Source organism: Poecilia formosa, unplaced genomic scaffold (assembly GCF_000485575.1).
Source record: "Poecilia formosa unplaced genomic scaffold, Poecilia_formosa-5.1.2 Scaffold139, whole genome shotgun sequence".
NCBI classification, from domain to species: Eukaryota; Metazoa; Chordata; class Actinopteri; order Cyprinodontiformes; family Poeciliidae; genus Poecilia; species Poecilia formosa.
Window position 1 is genome coordinate 1094128 of NW_006800078.1, and position 19454 is coordinate 1113581.

A 19454-nucleotide genomic window follows, 5' to 3' on the forward strand; every position below is an offset into this window, starting at 1 on the left:
ATAACTGATGAAGTCTGGAGTCCGACTGGAGCCCCAGAGAATCTTACTTTGTTCAGTTTTCATTACAGATATGTTCCTTCAGTTTTATAGTTTTATCCCTGAGCAGTAAAAGCCTACAGTCTAACCTATTACAGTTATTTCATGTAAACGTGAACCTGATGATGAAATGAGGAGAGAATATCTTCTCTTCAAATTAAGATTCGGTATTTCAAAATTCCGTAATGGCCCTGAAAAACAACGTCTCGCTGGTGTTGTTGAGCCTAATTTGTCCAAGTGTTACGATTGTCAAAATAAGAGATTGTGTTTCTTCTGCAGAGCCCCACAGTCTGGCAGAGTCAAAATTAGGGCATTAACATTCTGTCTGTTTGTGTTCATACGGTGCAAATTAGAAAGTCCAGCTGAAAGATTTCAAGAAAAAAAGCTATCTCACTGACCATTGATTAATAATGATGTCCAAACAGTGGACCGCATCGCAATTGTGAAGTAAATTCAGTGGTATAGTTTTACAGTTTGGTCAAAGAGCTATAGGAGTTTATTCTCATTGTCAGCAAAAAAAAAAAAAAACAGGCAAGCAATGCTGCCAACCGGTGGGTGAAGATGTATTCTCTGCAAAGGTCATTTCTCATTCTTTTTCTTTCCTTATTTTCTGCACAGGAAATATTATATCCACACCAGCTTAGTCTCCAGGTCCTATGGATGGATGAATAAGATTTTCTTCCCGTGGAACACATGCACGCTCCAGTGCAAACCTAATGAAAACTTAAAACAGCGTTTTCATTATTATTATTTCTTTTTTTGGTGGGAAGAGGTGAGGTGTGTTTAAAACTTGGTGCAAAGGGAAGTTCTCCCGGTAGCTATCTATGCAATAACCATTGTCTTTTTATATAATATCTTTTGGATAGATCTATCTTTTTTTTTTTTTTTAATGATGGCAATAAAAGAACTTTTCCATGATATTCCACTTTTTTTTTAGATGCACACGTAGCTTTTTTTATTATTATTATTTATAGACAAATAAAAACATGACTTGTACGAATAAAACACGTAAGCAACTATGAAGCAACATCGGCATTGTCCCAGATGATGAGCTTTCTCTCGCCCTCAGGCAGTCCATCCAAAGAAGCCTGATTGAAGCAGAGGAGAAAGGCGAATTGGAAAAGTCGTCGACATCATCTTGCTCCAGACAGCGTTGAGGGGTTTTTAACGCCCAGCTGGAGAGAGAGAGAGAGAGAGAGAGAGGCAGATCGAGCCCCCGAGCTGTTTAAATTCTCTTTACGCAGGCGCACGCCCAGCTGTGACGGAGATGTGAGGAATGTTTGATGGTGACGGACTGGAAGGTGTGTCGCTTTTAGCTGTTGCTGTCGCCCCAGCTTTGGTCGCCTCCCCCCACCTTTCAGTTAGAGAGAAAGAGAGGGAGGGAGGGAGAAGGAGCGAGAGAAACAGACTGACAGGGGGGGCAGAGAGAGAGAGAGAGAGAGAGAGAAAGAGAAGTTTCCTGTCCTTTTGGTGCTACACTGTCGCCGATTCGTTCACTTCACACGATGGCACGCCTGCGTCTGTGTGCGAAGCCGCTGCTTGGGGATCCCCGTTACCTCCTATGAGAAGCGACATAAAGAAAACAATTAAAAGAAAGTGTCTCCATGTCTGAATTCGGGTCACATAAGAAGAACGACGTCGGCCCACCGGTTGCTGCAGGCTGGAGAGCGGCGTGCGGTGGGGCCAGCGCCGGAATGAGCGTGGAGGCGCACCGGGGAGGAGAGCCCGTGTCAAACGGAAGCTGCAGCGCGCCGGACACCGTCAAACGGGTCCAGAACGAATCCGGCTGCGAGTCCCCGACGTGGGAGAACCCGGGCTCGGAGTCGGCTCTCAAATCGGCGATCCCTCGACGCAGCAGTCTGATCAAGGTAGGTCATCACTTCGGTTTGGAGGAAGCGGCTCTTTTAAGCACAGATGTTTATGGAAAAATACAGAGCAATCCCCGAATAGATTCTAATAACCGGCAGGCGTACATGCCACCCAAATACGGGATTTATTGTAGATGCATCTTCAACAGAAGCCATGCAGGAAGGTTGTCTTCATGGGAAAATACCACGAAATGAAAAACAAAGTTAGATTGGAAGAACCCATTGAGTAATATTAGACAGATGCGTTTCATTACACACATCTTTCATCCAACCCGAGATACGACCACTACTGTTTTTATTCAGTGAACGGGCCTGTCGTCAGCTTTTTTTTTTTCTTTGCATGTCAACCAGCAGAATAATCAGTCACACCATCTCTGCACATGTGCCGGCTGCTCTTGAGAAAATTCTCAAAATTCTATGTGACGCTAAATGTGGAAAGTGATGAATGATCATATTCTCAAACAGCCAAATGTGTCATTTTAAAAGCTAAACGTACTTAAGATTCCAAAGTAGTTTACACAATGCCTTGCAAAAGTGAAACTTTTTTTTTTTTTTTTTTTTTTTTTTTTTTTTTTTTTTTTTTTTTTTTTTACATTTTGTCTTATTACAACCACTAACTTGAGTGTATTTTAGTATGATTTTGTGACGGGCAAACATAGAAAATAGAGTCCACCTTGTATTTAATATAACTTGTAATAAAAAAATAAAAAAATAAAACCATATTAATACTATGCTAGTCACCACAAACCATACCCGTGGACACTGCAAATGTGTTAAAAGGTATTCTGGTCTGATAAGACCATGATTTAGCTTTTTGATCTTTACTTTGTGTGGTAAAATATAAAACATAGTGGTGGCAGCATCATGCTGTGGGGGTGCTTGTCTTTACTCTTCTGTCAGAAGACTGATGTATTTTTTGCAGAGACAAATGGGTAGAGTTTAACTCCAGATGACCCACAGCTTGCAATTTCTGAAAGAGTGTTGACTGGGGCTGCTTCGTACAAACCCGCGCATAATTTTTCTTCAGCGTATCTTTCTTACTACGTGTTGTTAGTTTATCACATAGACATTCTACAGAAGACATCAAAGTTTCTGGTTGTGACGTGAATAAGTTTAACAATGTTTAAAGGGCATAAATGCTTTTGCATATATTATAGACGGCAGGTATTTCTGCTCATAAGCACGGATTTGGCTGACCTTGCTGAACTGAAAAGTGAAGTCATCCACAGTCCATTTTGATTGAAGTGAGAAATTACATTTCTTTTCTGCCCTCTTCAGTTCACAGTTAAACAGTGAACTTTATTTAAACATAAATATCCACATTCTTCGCGCACCGTTGCTTTTGAATGATATTAACCTTTAACGTATTGCCATATCAATATCAATATCCACTAATCGATACCTCATTCCCTGACTTTGCCTTTTACTGTTTTGGTCCCCCAGGGGGCATGTGGGAGGTCTTATGGATCTCCAGCTGTAGCCCGTCTGAAGGGCTGCTGCCTGCAAAGACATGATTATTTGAACATGCCATCATCTCTCCCTCTCTCTTACTCTGTGTGGATATATGCGAGTGTGTGTGTGTGCCTGAGTGATTGGCTCTGACTCAGCAAGACAGGAAGCGGGACCCGTTGGCCAATTTCCTCGTACAGTTTGTGTTGCAATATTGCTATTAAGCCATGAGCAGTTGGTGGTGACAAATCACTTTCCCTGGAGCGCATACACATGCATGCACATAAAATCAGACAAATGTTTCTCACCTCTTTGCCCACACACAGGCCTGCTCTCGTAGACGCTCCTCTGCTGCAGCCGGCTCCTAACACGAACAGTCTGAAATGGACTGAAGTTTCTGGAGCCTCACACGGCGCCGAGAGTGGTGTTAAGCAACTCCCGGTGAGGAGTCTGATACGCGGTGTCCCGTCTGATGTTTCAACGACTTTAGAGTACCACTGTGTGGTGACTCACAAAGAACGGGGCCGATCAAAACGTGGCGCCTACTTTGCCGTCTTCTTTTTTGTGTCGCTTGGCAAATATGGGTTCGGTGGACGTGTTTGGCAAAAATGATTCGACTGGAGCAGGGGGTTCACCTTCCAGCAGGAAACCGACACTTAAGGATACACGTAGAGCTGCTGTGGAATGATTTGCATGAAATGTATGGGTTTCCAAGGTGGTCTAGTCAAACTCCAGACCTAAATCTATCCAAGGCTTTTTTGTCACGACTCAGACGTCATTAACCAAATCAGATCAATGGTTTGCGTGATGCTACGATAACCCCAAACATGTCAGAACATGCAGATTTTCATGATTGTAGCTCATCCTCATAATGTTAGACGTTATTAATCCAGTTTGTCCACATAATAGCATGGGTGTCTGCTTTGCTGCAATACTCTTAAGGTCACAGTCAAGATTCTTCAATGCTTTACTGCGGGGTGGTATGTTGGGTTGATGAACAGGAAATGTGACATTCCAGAATGGGTTTTTCACAGGACTTCAGGCTTTGTTTCCGCTGTGTGCGCTTGTGTCTTCCTGGTCCTGTTGGCAAAGTTAATGAGAGTATTTCATTAGTCTGTATCGCGCCCTGTCCTCTAATTTTCCTTTTGGGGAGGGGAGGTTTCTGTCTCCTTCATTTGCGTGGAGGAGATGCAGAAAAAGACAGCCACTTAGGTTAAGTACGTTTCAAGTTCATCTGAGATGTAGATATCAGTCGTTCACCTCTCTTCCTAATAAAGATACCCATTTGTTCTGACCTTTCTTGTAATAAATTATCAGAAGGGGGAATAAAAAAAAATAAATTCTCATTTGTCCTGCCAAGAGACACCAACAGGCTTTCCGTTTAATGTCTCTGTGTGCTTTCCACTTAAAACGGCAAATTGGCATTCCAGAAGTCTCGGATGGTGCCTCTACTTCTCTCTCAAGTTTAAAGCTTGTATTTTTCTTTTCTTCAACAATGACAGGGGTGGGGGGCAGTTTTCTGTTGGGAAATCAGACGCAAATTCGTAGAGTTTGCAAAACTCTGAGATCTTAACTGGAACTGTGTGCTTTGTTCTGATGAGACTTCAATTAAGATTTTCGGCGACAAGAACTCCAGCGTGGATTTGGGGCGAAAGAAAAGACGAGTGCGTGGAAAAACACCTCATGCCGTCCGAGCGCTGTGGGATATCTGTGATGCCGATGGATAGTTTTTCTTCCAGAGGCCATGGGAGGCTTGTCAGAGTACTTGGATTCATGACACTTTTGAAGTGCTTGGATATTTTATAGGCTTCGGCAGCGGAATAATCAGACGCATATGGTTGGGTCAACAGTCAACACAAATCTTTTAATCGGAAACTAAATCAGCCTGTATGGCCTTCTGGATCTCTCGGTCTAAATTCAATTAAAGTGTGAGGAGTTGAAGAGGGAGAGTGAGGATAAGGGAGAACCTGGGATGGTCTTCAAAGATATTTCCTTCTGAACGGTCCAACAACATAAATTACTGGAGCAAACCGAGTACCGTCCAGCTGTACAAATTATTAACTGCAGGGTTGCTGATGATGATTCACTTCTAAATTCTTTAGTGTGAGATTTTGCCACTGCAATAATCTACTTTTAACATGTTTTTTAATATATATAAATCTGGGGTGCCATATGTGTGGCCTGTATTGTATATGCATGTCTGATGGTGAAGAAGCATTTTGCGTCTGTGCCTGTTCTCCAGCCTGAAGGGGGAAGCATTCACTGAAGGCAAGGTGTCAGCACAAATCCTGGGGATGATAGCGGTTTCATTTCAAGCCCTGCCTTAAACTGTTTTAACTGGAGTGAGTAAGAGACGGGGAGGGAGTCAGGCTCCCTGCTTATTGTCCTGCAGCGAAGAGGAAATGCTGCTGTTATTGATATAGTTCCCCCTCTCCCCCCTGTTTATCTAAATTAAACATTTTAATAAAACTAGCATTTTTTTGTTGCCATAAACCTTCAGGACGTTTCTTTAAGTAAACACTGTAGTGAAGTGAAGTGGTGCAGCGAATTGCTCAAGTTTGGCCTTTGGGGTGCTCGCATAAATGTGCCGTTTTCCCCACATGAACCTGGGAGATTTGCTTCAGGATTATTAGTAATTCTAATTTATTGGAGGTAAGACTTAAGATCTGGGAGGCTGTTTTCTGTAATAGTTGTGCACTAAAAGATGCAAACAAAATCAAGCTAAGCCAGGTGTGCCCGAGGCAACTCCAGCCCCTGAGAGCTGCTATCCTCCAACTTCTAGCTGCGATTCCTTCACTAACAAGGCAGAATCAAAAAAGTGGTTCAATACAAGGCCACTGGAGAGGTGAATGACGTGCTGGTGAGGGACTTTAGCCATTTGATCCAGATGTGTTGACACAGGGTGCATCTAGAAGATCCAAGAGAGCCTAAGGACTGAACTTTGGCACCACTAAGCTAATATTGTGAAAATGGTTAGCCACTCGTAGTATTCTTCTTACACTTCTTTCAAATTGTTTACATCTTGTTTACCACATTCTCTTCTTCTCTACCGAGTGTCCAAAATGTAGCAACAAAAAGGATGTGAAAATGGTGGGGGTTTCTTCAGTAAGTTCATAGTGTTGTTGGCATCTTAAGTGTCTTTCTGAAACACTCGAAGCTTAGACTTGGACATCCTTTTCTTAAATCAGTATGTTTTATGAAAGGTCTGCAATAAAAATGGGGGCTTCTCAGTCCCACTAATGACGAGGTTATTTTGAAGCGAGACGCCCTTCCAGCTTTATTGTGCATTGTAGTGATTCTACGTTGCCGCGTGTGATCAGCTGCCCTGGGAAATCTAAACCCAAAACAACACTGCAACTGTGGCGCCATGCTTCATTTACCTCCATTTCATACTAACTGAACGGCTTGTTCATCTGTTTGACAAGACCGAACGGATCCCTGGACTTCAGCCAAGGGTAGTTTTTTTTTAGGAGGAAATACAACTGATGAGGCTTAACTTGGCACAGGTGTGCTTTAACGTTTAAAACAGAAAAACGTCAAACAGTCATTGTCTTTTGATCTTGTGCTGCTTTCCAATCCCAGTGATTTCACCTGCTTGATTTGTCACCTCTAGTCGACACAAAGCAACTGAAGAGCTGCTTTCTTCAATAACAGAGCCTCAAATGTATGCCGGATTTTAGGGTTAAAGCACTCTTGTTCCCTTATGAAGCTTATAACATTAGCTTGAGCTTACAATAGTTGCACTTGCAGATTTTGAACAACACTGGGAATCTCCACAGTTTGAAATCTGTGGACCTGTCGTGAAAACGAAGAAGTCTTCATGAATGTGTACGACTGTTGTCATATGAAGTGTCATTTGGTAAATAATGACACTTGTAATGAAAAGTTGACATTTTTAATGGGCTTTTTATACAAGTTTTAATGCAATGTTGTATTAAAAGTGTCATTATTTACTCAAATAATGCAAACTTGACACTTTTAATGGACTTTTCATACATGTTTCAATGCAACTTTGCATTAAAATTGTCATAATTTACCAAATGACACTTCATGTCAGCAGTTGTAAATATTCACAAAGACTCTTTCATGTTCATGACAGGTGTTATGTCACGTTTATGGCAGTGGCGTGTCAGTCTTATGCACACCCCGTCAAATAAAGTGTTAGCTTATTTTTTTATCTAGTTCTGTAGAACTAGATATGTACTTCTCAGAGGTAGCGGAAGCTAACTAGCTATGTAAATCCAAATTTTTACCCATCATTCTCTTGCAGGGTCCAATAACAAACTTGACATGGAAAGATGGGCATAGTTCATCAGAAGAAAATCTATGAATCTTTTTGTTTTGAGCTGGCTTAAGTTGCGAAAATTATCAAACAAAAAGCGATGCCGTCCGCCACCTGATGCTTCACTCATCAGTTCTCTTTCACAAAGTATCATGGTATCTTCATATCATAACATTTTGTGTCACAACCTTATTTAAAAGCATGGTTTTAAAAGCATCTTTATCTCCTTTTGGTACTTTTTTTGCTCTTTAAATGCCAATCATTTGTGTTTGTATAAAATCCGAATCGTCTATGATTGCGATCTTTAAAATGAATTCCAAAATTCAGATGTGTGGGGAAACAAAAAGTGACTTCAGGGCAGCTCTACAGGATGTGAATCACCACAGTCACTTCCTCAGAAACACAACAGCGCCAAGGACCTGGGGGTCCATTTCTTTTTTGGCTCCGTGGAAGATTTTTAACTATATAATTTGTTTTATTGAATTAGAACTTACTGGGACCTCTTCCCAGATGTTCTTTTACTCTCTGTAGACATCAGAGGGACTTAATGCTGCAACTCATAACAAGAGTTATTTATTTTCTAAGAGGAGAAAGTACATTCTGTCTAATACCACAGATCTAAATGGTTTATACAATGTAATTATAGCTAAGTTGAATTGCCAAAGACAGGTGTACTTTACTCATATTAGGCACTTTTTATATTCATAAACATCTCTGATTATGCAGTCTGTACATGGTTATCTCCTGTTCTGTTCTCTGCAAAAGTCAAATCTCTCTTGGCGCTTTGATCACCACTTTGACTGTCTGTTCTTGATGTCCGCCAATGCATCCGTGACGCTCATCAGCAAAAACTGTGGTTAGCTCCCTTTAGAAGATGACCTTTTGAAACCAACCCTTTGATTTTTGTTTTGTTTGTTTTACTTGCTTCACTGCATTGTTGCATGTGTTAGCGATCGTGCGTACGTGTCCACATGGGGCATCAAAGGGTCGGAGCGTTAAAGAGCATCTGCTGCTCTGCTCACCGCGAGGGCCGGGCCTTATCGTCGCAGACAGCAGTTGAGACTACGCGCTCGCCGCAGTTTCTGTAGCTCATAATTGCCGTACCCCGAGCAGACTGACCTGACCACACCGCTTCCTCTTCTACCTTTATCTGAAGGCTGAGTGCATGTGTCACTCACTCATTTAGATGAGCTCATTTGAAGTTCTAGAATCTACCCGCTCCGCTGCCACTGTGTAGGCTTTCGCGCCTCTCGAACCTGTTCACACGTTATAATTTTTTTGCACAAACACGTGCAGAACATCTGTGACGGTGTGACGCGGAGTAGAACATGATTGGATTTAGTGTCCTCTGAATAACTCGGGCGGTTTTATTGGTGAACATTAGTGAACACGAATTATTTAATTCCTCCTCAGATCTGGCCTTTACGGAAAAGAAGAAAATCACCACTGACAAAAGAATGGACACAGGAAATGAAGCTTGCGATGAGACCATCATTTTCATTGTTTTGGACTGTTTTCAAAATGCTGCATGTGGTGGAGCATTAACATTGCCGATTATCCCTGAACACACCACCTCAGGATGAATTAGTGATATTTGCCTTTGTTGGTGTGTGTGTAATGTCAGAATCACACATTACATTATTTTTGTTATATTTCAGATGAGAGTGGTGAGGACAATTAATGTTGAAATAAAAGAACTGAAAAAAAATAGATTCCCCCCGCCCCCCATCATGTGATATCACCAGCAGTTTTGCAATTACATGTTTTTCGGACATAATGCGACCTAAGTTAAGTCATATTAATTAATTTATGAAAGTTTCCTCAATCAAAGCCCAGAATTAAATCCAATTGAGGATCTGTGCCCATATTTGAAATGAGATGTTCAGACTGACGGACCCTATTCTGTCAGTCTGACTGAGCATGTGCTATTTTTGCAAAGAAGAATGGGCAACAGTGTCAGTTTCTATAAGTGCAAGAGCTGGAAGAGACAGACCCCAGATGACTTCCAGCTGTTACTGCAACAATAGGTAATTTGACAGGGTGTATATACACTTAGGGAGGCTGAATCCAAATGTATATTACACCTTTTTTTTTTTTTTTTTTCTTTAGAATTATTCTCTACTTTGTGTTGGTCAATCTCATGATAGCCCCATTTTAAACCCCAAGTCAGTCGTGACAGATGGCCACTCACACTGAACCAGGTTCTGCTTGAGGTTTCTTCTTCTCCACCATCTCTACATGCAAGCTTAAGAGTGAAGACCGCAGGTCAATGACTCAATGCAATCTGCTGGGGTTCGTTAGATAAAAAGCTTTTGAACCAGTTTGAATAATGAACCAAACTTAACTGCACTGTCTGACAATTGAGATGCGTTGGAATGCATGTCTGATTGGATCGAAATGACTTCTTCAGTGAGGTGCCTTGAGATGGGACGTGCTGCAAGTGTAGAGCTAGATAAATAAACTAATTTGACAAAATATAACACTGGGGAAGTATAATGCTTTTTTTTTTTTTGTAACATTTTGTACATGTTCAAAAACTGATATTGTCAGCCGGTATCTTTTTGTTATTTTACTACTTTCTTCTCTTACACAGAATGATATTGTGATTAGTTGCATAGGAAGTAAGGTTTGTTTTGTTGTTTTTTCTTCTTTCCATAAATTTAAAACTTTGCAGCTGGGGTTTCCAGCATTAGATGTTAGCAGTCACTATCTTGCCTGCACCAGATTAAGGTCTCCTCATTTGTTCCCTCCATTTGTTGCTTGGACCTCGCCAAGTGGCGCAGGCCTGTATTCCTACCATTTTGGGTCATTTGATTCATACATAGTAAGATATTTCTTACCAGGACATAATTGCATCCCCCCCCTTTTTTTTTTACCTTGAGAAATAAAGTAACCCTAAGTGAAAACAATACTGCAGGTCTTGGTGACATTTTTCTTCCTCTGCTTGTGCCACGTTGCATCGCTTTTCACTGGATAAAGTTGGGCTAAACTTGTCTGACCTTGCTAACCCTGTTTGGACAACAACTTGACTCTAAATATTTAAATATTTGACTGCACATACCGTCAGATTTATAAAATAAATATTCATATGAACAAGGGAGAGACCTGCGAGACTCCAGTTGTGTAAAAGATTGCACTAATCCTCTTTGAAAGTGACCTCTGTCTGACATTGTGTTGGGTCAACTCTCCAAAGAGAACTAATGTTTTTTTTCTTCACTGAGGTCATTCAGATAGACGCCGACTGCAGGCTACACGCTAACTATTGATAACGGGCCCACTCTTCAAAAGAACCCAAACTATTCCTTCATCTTAGATCGTCTTGCAGAGGGTCGGGGGGGGAAATGTGTTTGCTGAGCTAAATCTTTAACATTACCTTTGAACGCATGAAGTGCTGGAGAGATCTTCCAGGAAAGGCATCAGACAGGTCGAGATGTTTATCAGCTGTTAATCTGAATATTTCTTGTTTTGAAGCCGGCCACTCTAGCAGTTTTTTTTTTTTTGTTTGTTTTACCAGCAATCCTTATTCATGAATCACTAGAGGTTCTCTGATCACAGAACTTCAGGAAATTTAAAGTTTGAGAGAGCGCTCTGCTGACAGGTCATTAGTTCATCAGATTGTTTGCCTGGAAGCCAGCTGTCGATCTCTGACCTTAGTCTCTACAACCTGATTCTTCGTATTCCTCTGTGACTCTATGGCATCGTCATGCACGTGATTGGAGCATTTCAGGTCAGTCGATGTTGCGGCGCGGCGTTAGAATAATTGAGAAAGGTGAGGCGGCGGAGTCAACTTTTTGGCTCCGGCTTATTATTTTGATTCATGTCTTGATCCTCAGACAAAGTTAATGACTGTGAGGAGCACTGCAGCAAAGCCTTCTGGGAGTTTGAGGTGGCTCGGTATGAAGAGCTTCGGTGATTTTATTTAATTTTTTTTGTACACTTTAATGTTTAGCCATGATGTGTGTTGATCCGCTAAGCGTTTCATGAGAACTGCCATGACTGTAGTTGACCTGTAGTCATTAAGATTACGGATGGACAGCTTTGGAGGGATACCGAGATTATGGGAAATGATTTTGAGCGTGGCTTGTTTCACTCAGTTACTTATTGCTGCAACAGCCCCACTTAAATCACACGAAAAGTGTCAGGTGTTTATGCTTAAAAAAAAAAGTGTAAATCCCAACACCAACTTTAACAATTGTATGACAGCCTTGTAAGATTTTACTTATTTCTAAGCTCTGTTTTTTTTTTTTTTTTCCAAATGAAAAGGGTTGTTAATGACCTTATTATAACTGTTAATTGTGGAAGCCCTGCTTGTTTGACACTTTTAGAACTAAGTGCCATGTTTTATACTGTATCATTGTATCCTTTTATCAAGGCTTGAGCTTTGTGTGGGCATTAATGGAACCACATTACAGTGGTTTAAAGGAATAGGAAGCCTGTCGGTACAGATAGATGCTTATTCCTCAGGCGCAGCACCCCAAACTTGTAGAGTTCCTCAAGGATCCATTGTAGAGCCACAGTTATTTCCCTTATATGTTGCACCTATGGTTTGTCATTCAAATCTATCTATGCACTTCTAAAAATAATTTAAAAGTTACTCTTTGAAGCTGGTTTTTGAACTGTCTTGCTGATCTAAATGCTTGGATGAACTCCAACTTCCATCTCAGCAAAGCTAAACCTTAGGTTATGGTATTTAGGAGAACAACTCTTTTCAGTCTCATACTGGAGTCCTTTGTGTTTAACAATCAGTCTTCTGTCAGGAATCTGGAGTTATTATTTGACTGCATCTTGAAATTCATAAAACAAATCTGTTTTTTTTTTCAGCTACCACTCTTTAAACTAAAGCCTTCTTTTCTTAAGACTTTTAAAAGATTGATCCATGCTTCTATTCAGCTCTCCTAGATTATTGTAATTCTCTATGTCATTTTAAGGCAGTCAAGCCTTAATCAGTTGCAGGTTTTACAAAAGCAGGAACTAGAAAACGGAAACGTATGACTGCAGTTCGGGATTCCCTCCACTGGCACCCCCTTCTGCACAGGATTTGATCTAAAAAGAAAAATGTCCAACTGGTTTTTAAGGTTCTTAATGGTTTCAACCTGTTATATTTAGAGTATCTTCTAAATATAAGAAGTACACTCTTTCTTCTGAAAGGCTGTACATTCACAAGAACACAAGGATCAAAGAACCAGCTGCTCTGAGATCCAGTCAGAAACTTAAGGGGACCTTCTATGTCTGATCCCCTGAACAGATCCATATAAGAGCTGGTCATAATCTTTAGACTTTTCTTTAAAGTGCTTCTATATTCCCAAATCTAAAAATTAAATGCAGCGTTTTAAGTATTTCTATTATTTTATTTTTCTCCTTTTGCACATTCTCAGTTTTTTTTCCCCTTTTCTTTTTCTTAACTACTCCAGTCAAATATTTTATTCTTCTTGCATTGCAGAGCTTTAATACATCTTCTCTTTTAAGTACAAAATAAATAAATAAAAGTTGACTTTGACATGGTGTAGTTAAGTAGTAGTTGTGATTAACACTTCCTCCCTGGCTGCTTTCATACCTTCTCCCAAGATGTCTCTCTGGCTGTCCTCTGTAACTTTGCCACTTGACAGTATTATGGCGTCTGAGGAGTGGCTGGACATCGTGTATCATCCAAGGTGTCTTATTAGGAGATGTGGTTGAAATGCCCCCCCGCCAAGTGGTATTTTCAGGACTTCTTGTACATATCACCAGAAACTCCAGGACCTGCTGTTCAAACGGCAACTAGTGTGACAAGTTGTAGTTAGTCATAGCTTGACATGTATTTTTTATTTTTTTCATGTCATAGGATATACTCATGGTATCTTCAATGACAAAAAAAATGCAAATAAAGCTGCACAACAAAATCTACTGCTTTCATTTAAAATGAAGAAAAATATAATTTATAGTTTTGCCAACATGTTAGTTATAGCAGTTAGTCATTATAAGTTGCCCGAGCAGTTATCCTGCAGTCACCTGCATTACAGACATGCTGCTCATAGCTTATCAAGTGTGTTTGTGAAAGGGCCTTAGCTTATTTAGAGTCATAGGTAATAGGTGTTTAATTTCCAGTTATTACATTTTTATTTCTTTTTTTAGTAACTGGGAATATCTCTAAACTGCACACTTAAGGAACAGCGTGCAGCAACAGGTGAGGGAGGGGATCTGCACAGACAGATAAAAAGAGCAGACTCTCTAACACTTTCTCTGGTATCTCATTAAAAAAAAAAAACTTTAAGCATCAGGAACAATATTAATGACAGACTGTTTAGAAACCAAAGAATAACACTGTTGAAGCTTTAAACTGAAATCTAATGCAATTTTTTAATATACATTTTCTGTTTACTTTTGCTTTTCGAACAACTCTTTTCCCCAGTAAAGTAAAGGTGTGACTGCTGTGCAATTAAGTCAGCTTTGATAGAAATGGCCCTCCTGCTGTGTTAATCCACCCCAAGCTTGGCATTTGTTGCCGAAAAAGATGTGCAATTCCAGTTTGTGTAATATCCTGTAGCTCAATCCGACTGTTGCACGCAATAAGAGAGCGGGCAGACCAGTGTGTTTTTGTAAAGTAGTTTAAGGGGAAATCAGAGAGGATGCAGGTGAACAGGCAGAGTCAATCCTTTTCATTTCTTGTGCGCTGGGCTTTATGTGATCAGTCTGCTGTTCTTTCCAGCAGAGCAAACTATTCTAAAGGTTTGACCAGATTCCAGTACTGAATTGTCTTGCAGCTGCATTTCAGCACGGTTTTAATAAAACGCTTAAGTATTAAAAAATGTAAGAACGAAACTTCTTATGATATTGCTTATCCGTGAAGATATGACAGTATGACAGACTTGTACCTTCATATTACTTCTCCAACTGCTTGTGTTTTTGCCACTTTCTGTGAAGCACTCACTTTTGGTTCCCGTCTCTTCTGAAAGGTTCAGCAAACTGTAAACGGTCAATGATTTTTGCTTTTCTTTTGCTCTTCCTATTTTAAGAGGTTTTCTCTCTTGATGCTCATTAATCAAAATACTTTAAGGATGCAAACGAACGCAAACCTCATACTGCCAAAAAAACACCGTTTCAGGGCGGATCTCCAGGGAAAGTCTAACTCCCTCTGGTGCAGACTTTAAAATTTGTTGTCCTGGAGACCTTTGCATGCACAAAGTATAAAACATGTCAACACATCCCTAGGGACGTAGCAGTGATATATCAAAGTCTTTGCGTTCGTAAACCATCTTCAAAAGTGAAGGCAGTTTATCCAGTGAGAAAGAGGAAGTCAAGGCAGATGTGGTTTCAAAGCAGTACATTGGAAACCCAACAGTCCGGCACTGTGCAGAGGGATTAAAAAGTACTCTGTGATGGAAAATTATCTGTCTGTAGCTTGCTTCAAAAGAAAGTGAACACTTATAATAAAATCTGAAATTTGAAACACTATATTTCTGTAACTTCTGCTCTGATTTTTACCTGGATTTTGTCAAATCTTTATTGGCCAATGCAGTGTAATTTTGACATTTGTAGCAGCATTACAGCCTCAAGGGACTGCCTCAACTCGCAGACATTGCCTTATTCTGACCAATGGCATCATTACCTCTTCAAGTTTTTTTCAGAACAATTTTAACAAAATGTTCATTTGACTCAGGTTTGCGAAGCAGAGGGAATGTCTAAACCACGCAGGATGCCGTCTCGTAAACCCTGGAGCTTGTCAATCCTTGACCTGTTTGATATTGGGTGGCTGTGCAGCGGTTGTGCAAGCCTCACTTTTCTCCACATAAACAATCTCTGTTTTAACCATGAAGGTTTAATCACACACCATTAGTGGAGCTTTGAAAACGTTTTTCTGGACAGCATCTGTCACACCGCTCGAACTCAGTGAATCCGACTGCAGTGAGTTTCCCCGCAGCAATACATCGTTTGGCTCTAAACCGAGACTTCAACCGGAGAAAGTGACGATACTGGTGAACGATCGCTTCCGTTCAAAATAAAACGCCAAACTGTCTGCCTTACGCCTAACGTCCATATGAACTCTGTGGAACCAGGCTATGTGTCATCATCTGTGTATGCTACTCTTTTATTGTTATTTCCCTTTGTCCTCTTTTTTGTCTTGGAGTAGGGCTTTTAAAATTCTGTATTTGCATAAACAATGGTGAAAAGCTTGGCTACATAATTTCTACATTCAGTATTTCTAAGTTTTTATAGCCCCAAGTATATTCACCCTTCTTAAGGTAAATGCAAGTTCTTAAGGTAAATGCAAGTACAAGTAAAGACCAAGAAAGACCGTTGTGGCAGGATGTTGTTTTTTTCTGTCCATTATTTTCTCTGTGAATAAAAAAGATTGTTCTTCACCAGATTAACCCTCGTCGAGTGTAAATCAATTAGGATTGACTGGTGACATAACCTAAAGCTTAGCTGCTGTTGCTAAGCATCTCCGCAGTTGGCTCCTCGTGATTCAGGGTTGTCCTATTGTTTAGTGTCTGGTGTAATTCAGCTGTTTTATTATGATCCTCCGCAGACGTTTCTGCCGTGGCGTTTGTTGTCGACGTTGGCGCGTCGCTTCGAAAAAGTTCTTTCACATGCACTCTTTTATTCCTAACAAAGGAAAATCAACCCCCCGCCCCGTCGGTGGTGCTGCGCTCTCGGCTGAGTGCCTCTTTAAATAAACAGCGTTGTTAATAATCAGTTATCTTCTGTCAAACAAACAACTCGCACCAGGCCACAGGCGGAGCTGTTCTCACATCCCCGCCGATGTTCTCCGCTCTCACCTAGCAACTGTCCTTCCCTCTCTTTTTGTCTTAATTAGTGGATCAAAGATGCCACCCACTAATGACCCACATCTTGGTTCTGCTGACTCTGAGAAGCTGTAATTAGTGATACAAGCATGTTGTACACAAAGGCCCTTGTCAGGCAACTTCTACGTGCCTGTTGGCTGCCTAATGAAGGCATTGGGAGAATCTTTTTTTTCTCCTTTTTTATTTTTTTTTCCACACAAAAGATACTCTGCAGTTTACTTTCCCAACTGGAGTCTAATCTCTTTTGTGTATATGTCTCATAATTTTCTCTGTGTGACGCGTTTGTAATCTCGCATTCTCCTTTGTAACGACCGCATCCTATAAGCTGCGCCTCTCGGTCTCTCTTCCATTTCTCACGCACTGCATTTATTTAGACATTTGTCCATCTGTTCAGTGTCTCGGTCTCATGCTGCAATGGGAATAGCACGGTCATTAATGTCCATGTCCGGTGAGCATGAAACGTAAAACAATGTTACTGCATTTACAGGAACATTTCAGCAAACGCAATCGAATTGATTTTATTCTAACAGAAAAATAAATAGTCCCACTGTTGCTAAAATATTGCACCGTGTTAGAGTTTGACTATCATCCATGGCAAAATGTGTATACGTGTATACCTTTCTCCATCAGGCGAGAGATGAGGTACACCTTGGACCGGTACATCACAGGGCAACACAGAGTCACACAGAGCAACCAACCACTCACACACGCTCGTACCCAAGGACGGATTAGAGTAACCCATTGAACTAACAGTGATGCTTCTGTGGGAGGAAACTCCCACAGAGAGCGAGTGCTTATCAGATGGCATCATCTCTACTACGGTTCGACGACTGTATTAGTATTTTCCGACCTAATTTCAGATATTTGCTGGGCGCTTTTTAAAATTAATCAGCCATCAGATTACCTCCGTTTTGAGGTTTCCTATCTTTTTCTGTTTAAACGCTCATCAACCACTTTATTGAACTCCCTTCTCTCTTCCTAGCTGTATTGACGCACGAGGAGTTGGATCCAACAAGTTGCCGGAAAGTTTTCTGAGCTGTTTTGTGCAGAGATGCTATCCTGGATTACTTTTTTGTAACGATCTGGCCAATTGCCCTGCTGTTTCCTTTCTATTATCTTACACCCGTATGCCCATCCTCCTTTGACCTTTGACATTTACAAAGCATTTCTGGTCCTCACAACTGCTCCCCGCTGGGTAGTTTCTGTTTTCTGGGACATTCTGTCTACACCTGAGAGATAGTCGTGCATGAACGCAACCAGCAAGTCGTTTCCATCACGCCACGTTGCCCAATGTCCTCGAGTCGCTGGGTTGATTGTAATGATAGGAATCGGTTCAACAGATGTATAAATTGGTCAGTGAGAGTAAATGTGATAAAATCCAACATTTGGAAGACTAAAGTCGACACCAGTAGAAAAACTAAAATCTTTGAAATGCTTTCCTGGCAGTCCCACCTTATGACTCACTTCAACATTTGTCTTTTGGTGGGCCACTTCCTTTGGGGTTTGTCATAACTTTATTCAAATTAGCTTTCAGTTGCAACTTTTGATTTGTCTCTGTGTCTACAAGGAGGTTGCTTTTATTAAAAATGCAACACAGGAAGCATTTAGTATCTCAAAATGTAATTACATTTTTTTTTTTTGGCCTAGAAGGAATCAGCCCAATTTATGTTTTATACAAACGGCAAAAAACAGCAAAAGTTAAACCCTGGATTTTAATGTTTCCTACAAGTATAAATCATTTTAGCAGCAGAGAAAATGCTGCTGCATTCCTTTGCAATGCACTTAATAAAGACAATTTGAACAATGTTGTCCTGTGCTATTCAGCTTGTAAAATATGCTAGTAAAATATTGCTAGCATATTTTACTAGCATGTAGTAGCTAGTATGCTAGCATATAGTGGCTAGCATACTATATGCTAGCAATTTAAATAAGTAGAAACGCAACGTCTAACAAAATAAGAAAGGTAACAAACACCCAAAAAGACATACATATGTACAATTATCTGACAATAAACAAAAATTTTAATTTTACTTTAAAATTTAATAGGACAACTGTACCAGCTGTGAATGATATTGTGTACAGCTCTACTGCGGGTTTATTAAAGCCACGACGATTTTATTCACATTTATATTAAATTCACAGCTTTAAAATGTGCAGCACCGAGAACAAAATGAACTTAAATGAAGATATTAACAGTCATTATGCAGGATGAACAAAGAACTCGTTAAGTGTTTAATTAAATAAATGCCTTCTAAGTACATTTGCATCATATTCACTACTAAATCAAATGTTGTCGAGGAGAAAAAATATTGAACAATAAATGGTAGAAATGGAATATGTTCAACATCCATGTGTTGAAAATTTACAAAAGAGCTTTTGGAACCGTTGCTATGAACTTGCTCTGCATCACATGCCAGGGCTCAGTGTGAAACCTATAAATAACCAAACCCATATCTAGATTTGAGAGTAAAGTGGGTTTCGCATGACAGTTTTTTTTTTTTCTTTAATACTCTTTCTCTCCCGTCTGCTGTCGCTCATCTCTGGTCTCGGTGGCGTTACAGGAAGCTCTGTGTGACTGGCTGATGAGCTGCTTCCTGTTTTGAAGCACACTAGCGGTTTTGAAGGCTTGTCTTGCCATGTGTGAGAAAACACACAGCGTCTGTGATGCAGACGTCTCGTACAAAGAATGGGCGGGAATGAAACCTGAGTTATGTCTGTGAATGGAGAATGATCTTGGTTGTTTTGTTTTTTTGTTGTTGTTGTTATAACTTCTGCTTTCGCGTTGAAGTGGGAAAATAAAAATGATTTCACTCTGTTCAAACTGCTTGCTGGGGAATGGTTGACCTTTAATCTCATCTAGTGAGGGTTATTTATTCAGACCAAGAGACGGTGTCGTGCGTTTGAGCTTTCTCACTTTCAGGATGTTTTTTTTTTTTTTTTTTTTTTAAAGTTGTAGTTTCAACTGAGGTTACCATAAGGGCCGTGTCTGATACCTGAATCCTGACTGCCAAGTGCAGCAGACATGGGGTCAGCAGG

The 19454-nt window shown here is 40.5% G+C and overlaps 1 protein-coding gene and 1 long non-coding RNA gene across 2 annotated transcripts in view; one reads left to right on the forward strand and one right to left on the reverse strand.

The window, feature by feature from the left end:
- Positions 1-909: 909 nt before the first annotated feature.
- Positions 910-1774, reverse strand: LOC107837402 (uncharacterized). Its single transcript, XR_001663422.1, has 2 exons — positions 1684-1774; positions 910-1595 (listed from the first exon to the last, which is right to left on the reverse strand). It is a non-coding gene; the product is annotated as an uncharacterized LOC107837402 (long non-coding RNA).
- Positions 1595-19454, forward strand: part of LOC103145286 (inactive phospholipase C-like protein 2) — a 28243-nt gene continuing 10383 nt past the window's right edge. The window contains exon 1 of the mRNA XM_007562657.2: positions 1595-1904. Within this exon, the coding sequence (XP_007562719.1) occupies positions 1641-1904 (264 nt within the window). The 5' untranslated portion in view covers positions 1595-1640. The remainder of the gene's footprint in view (positions 1905-19454) is intronic.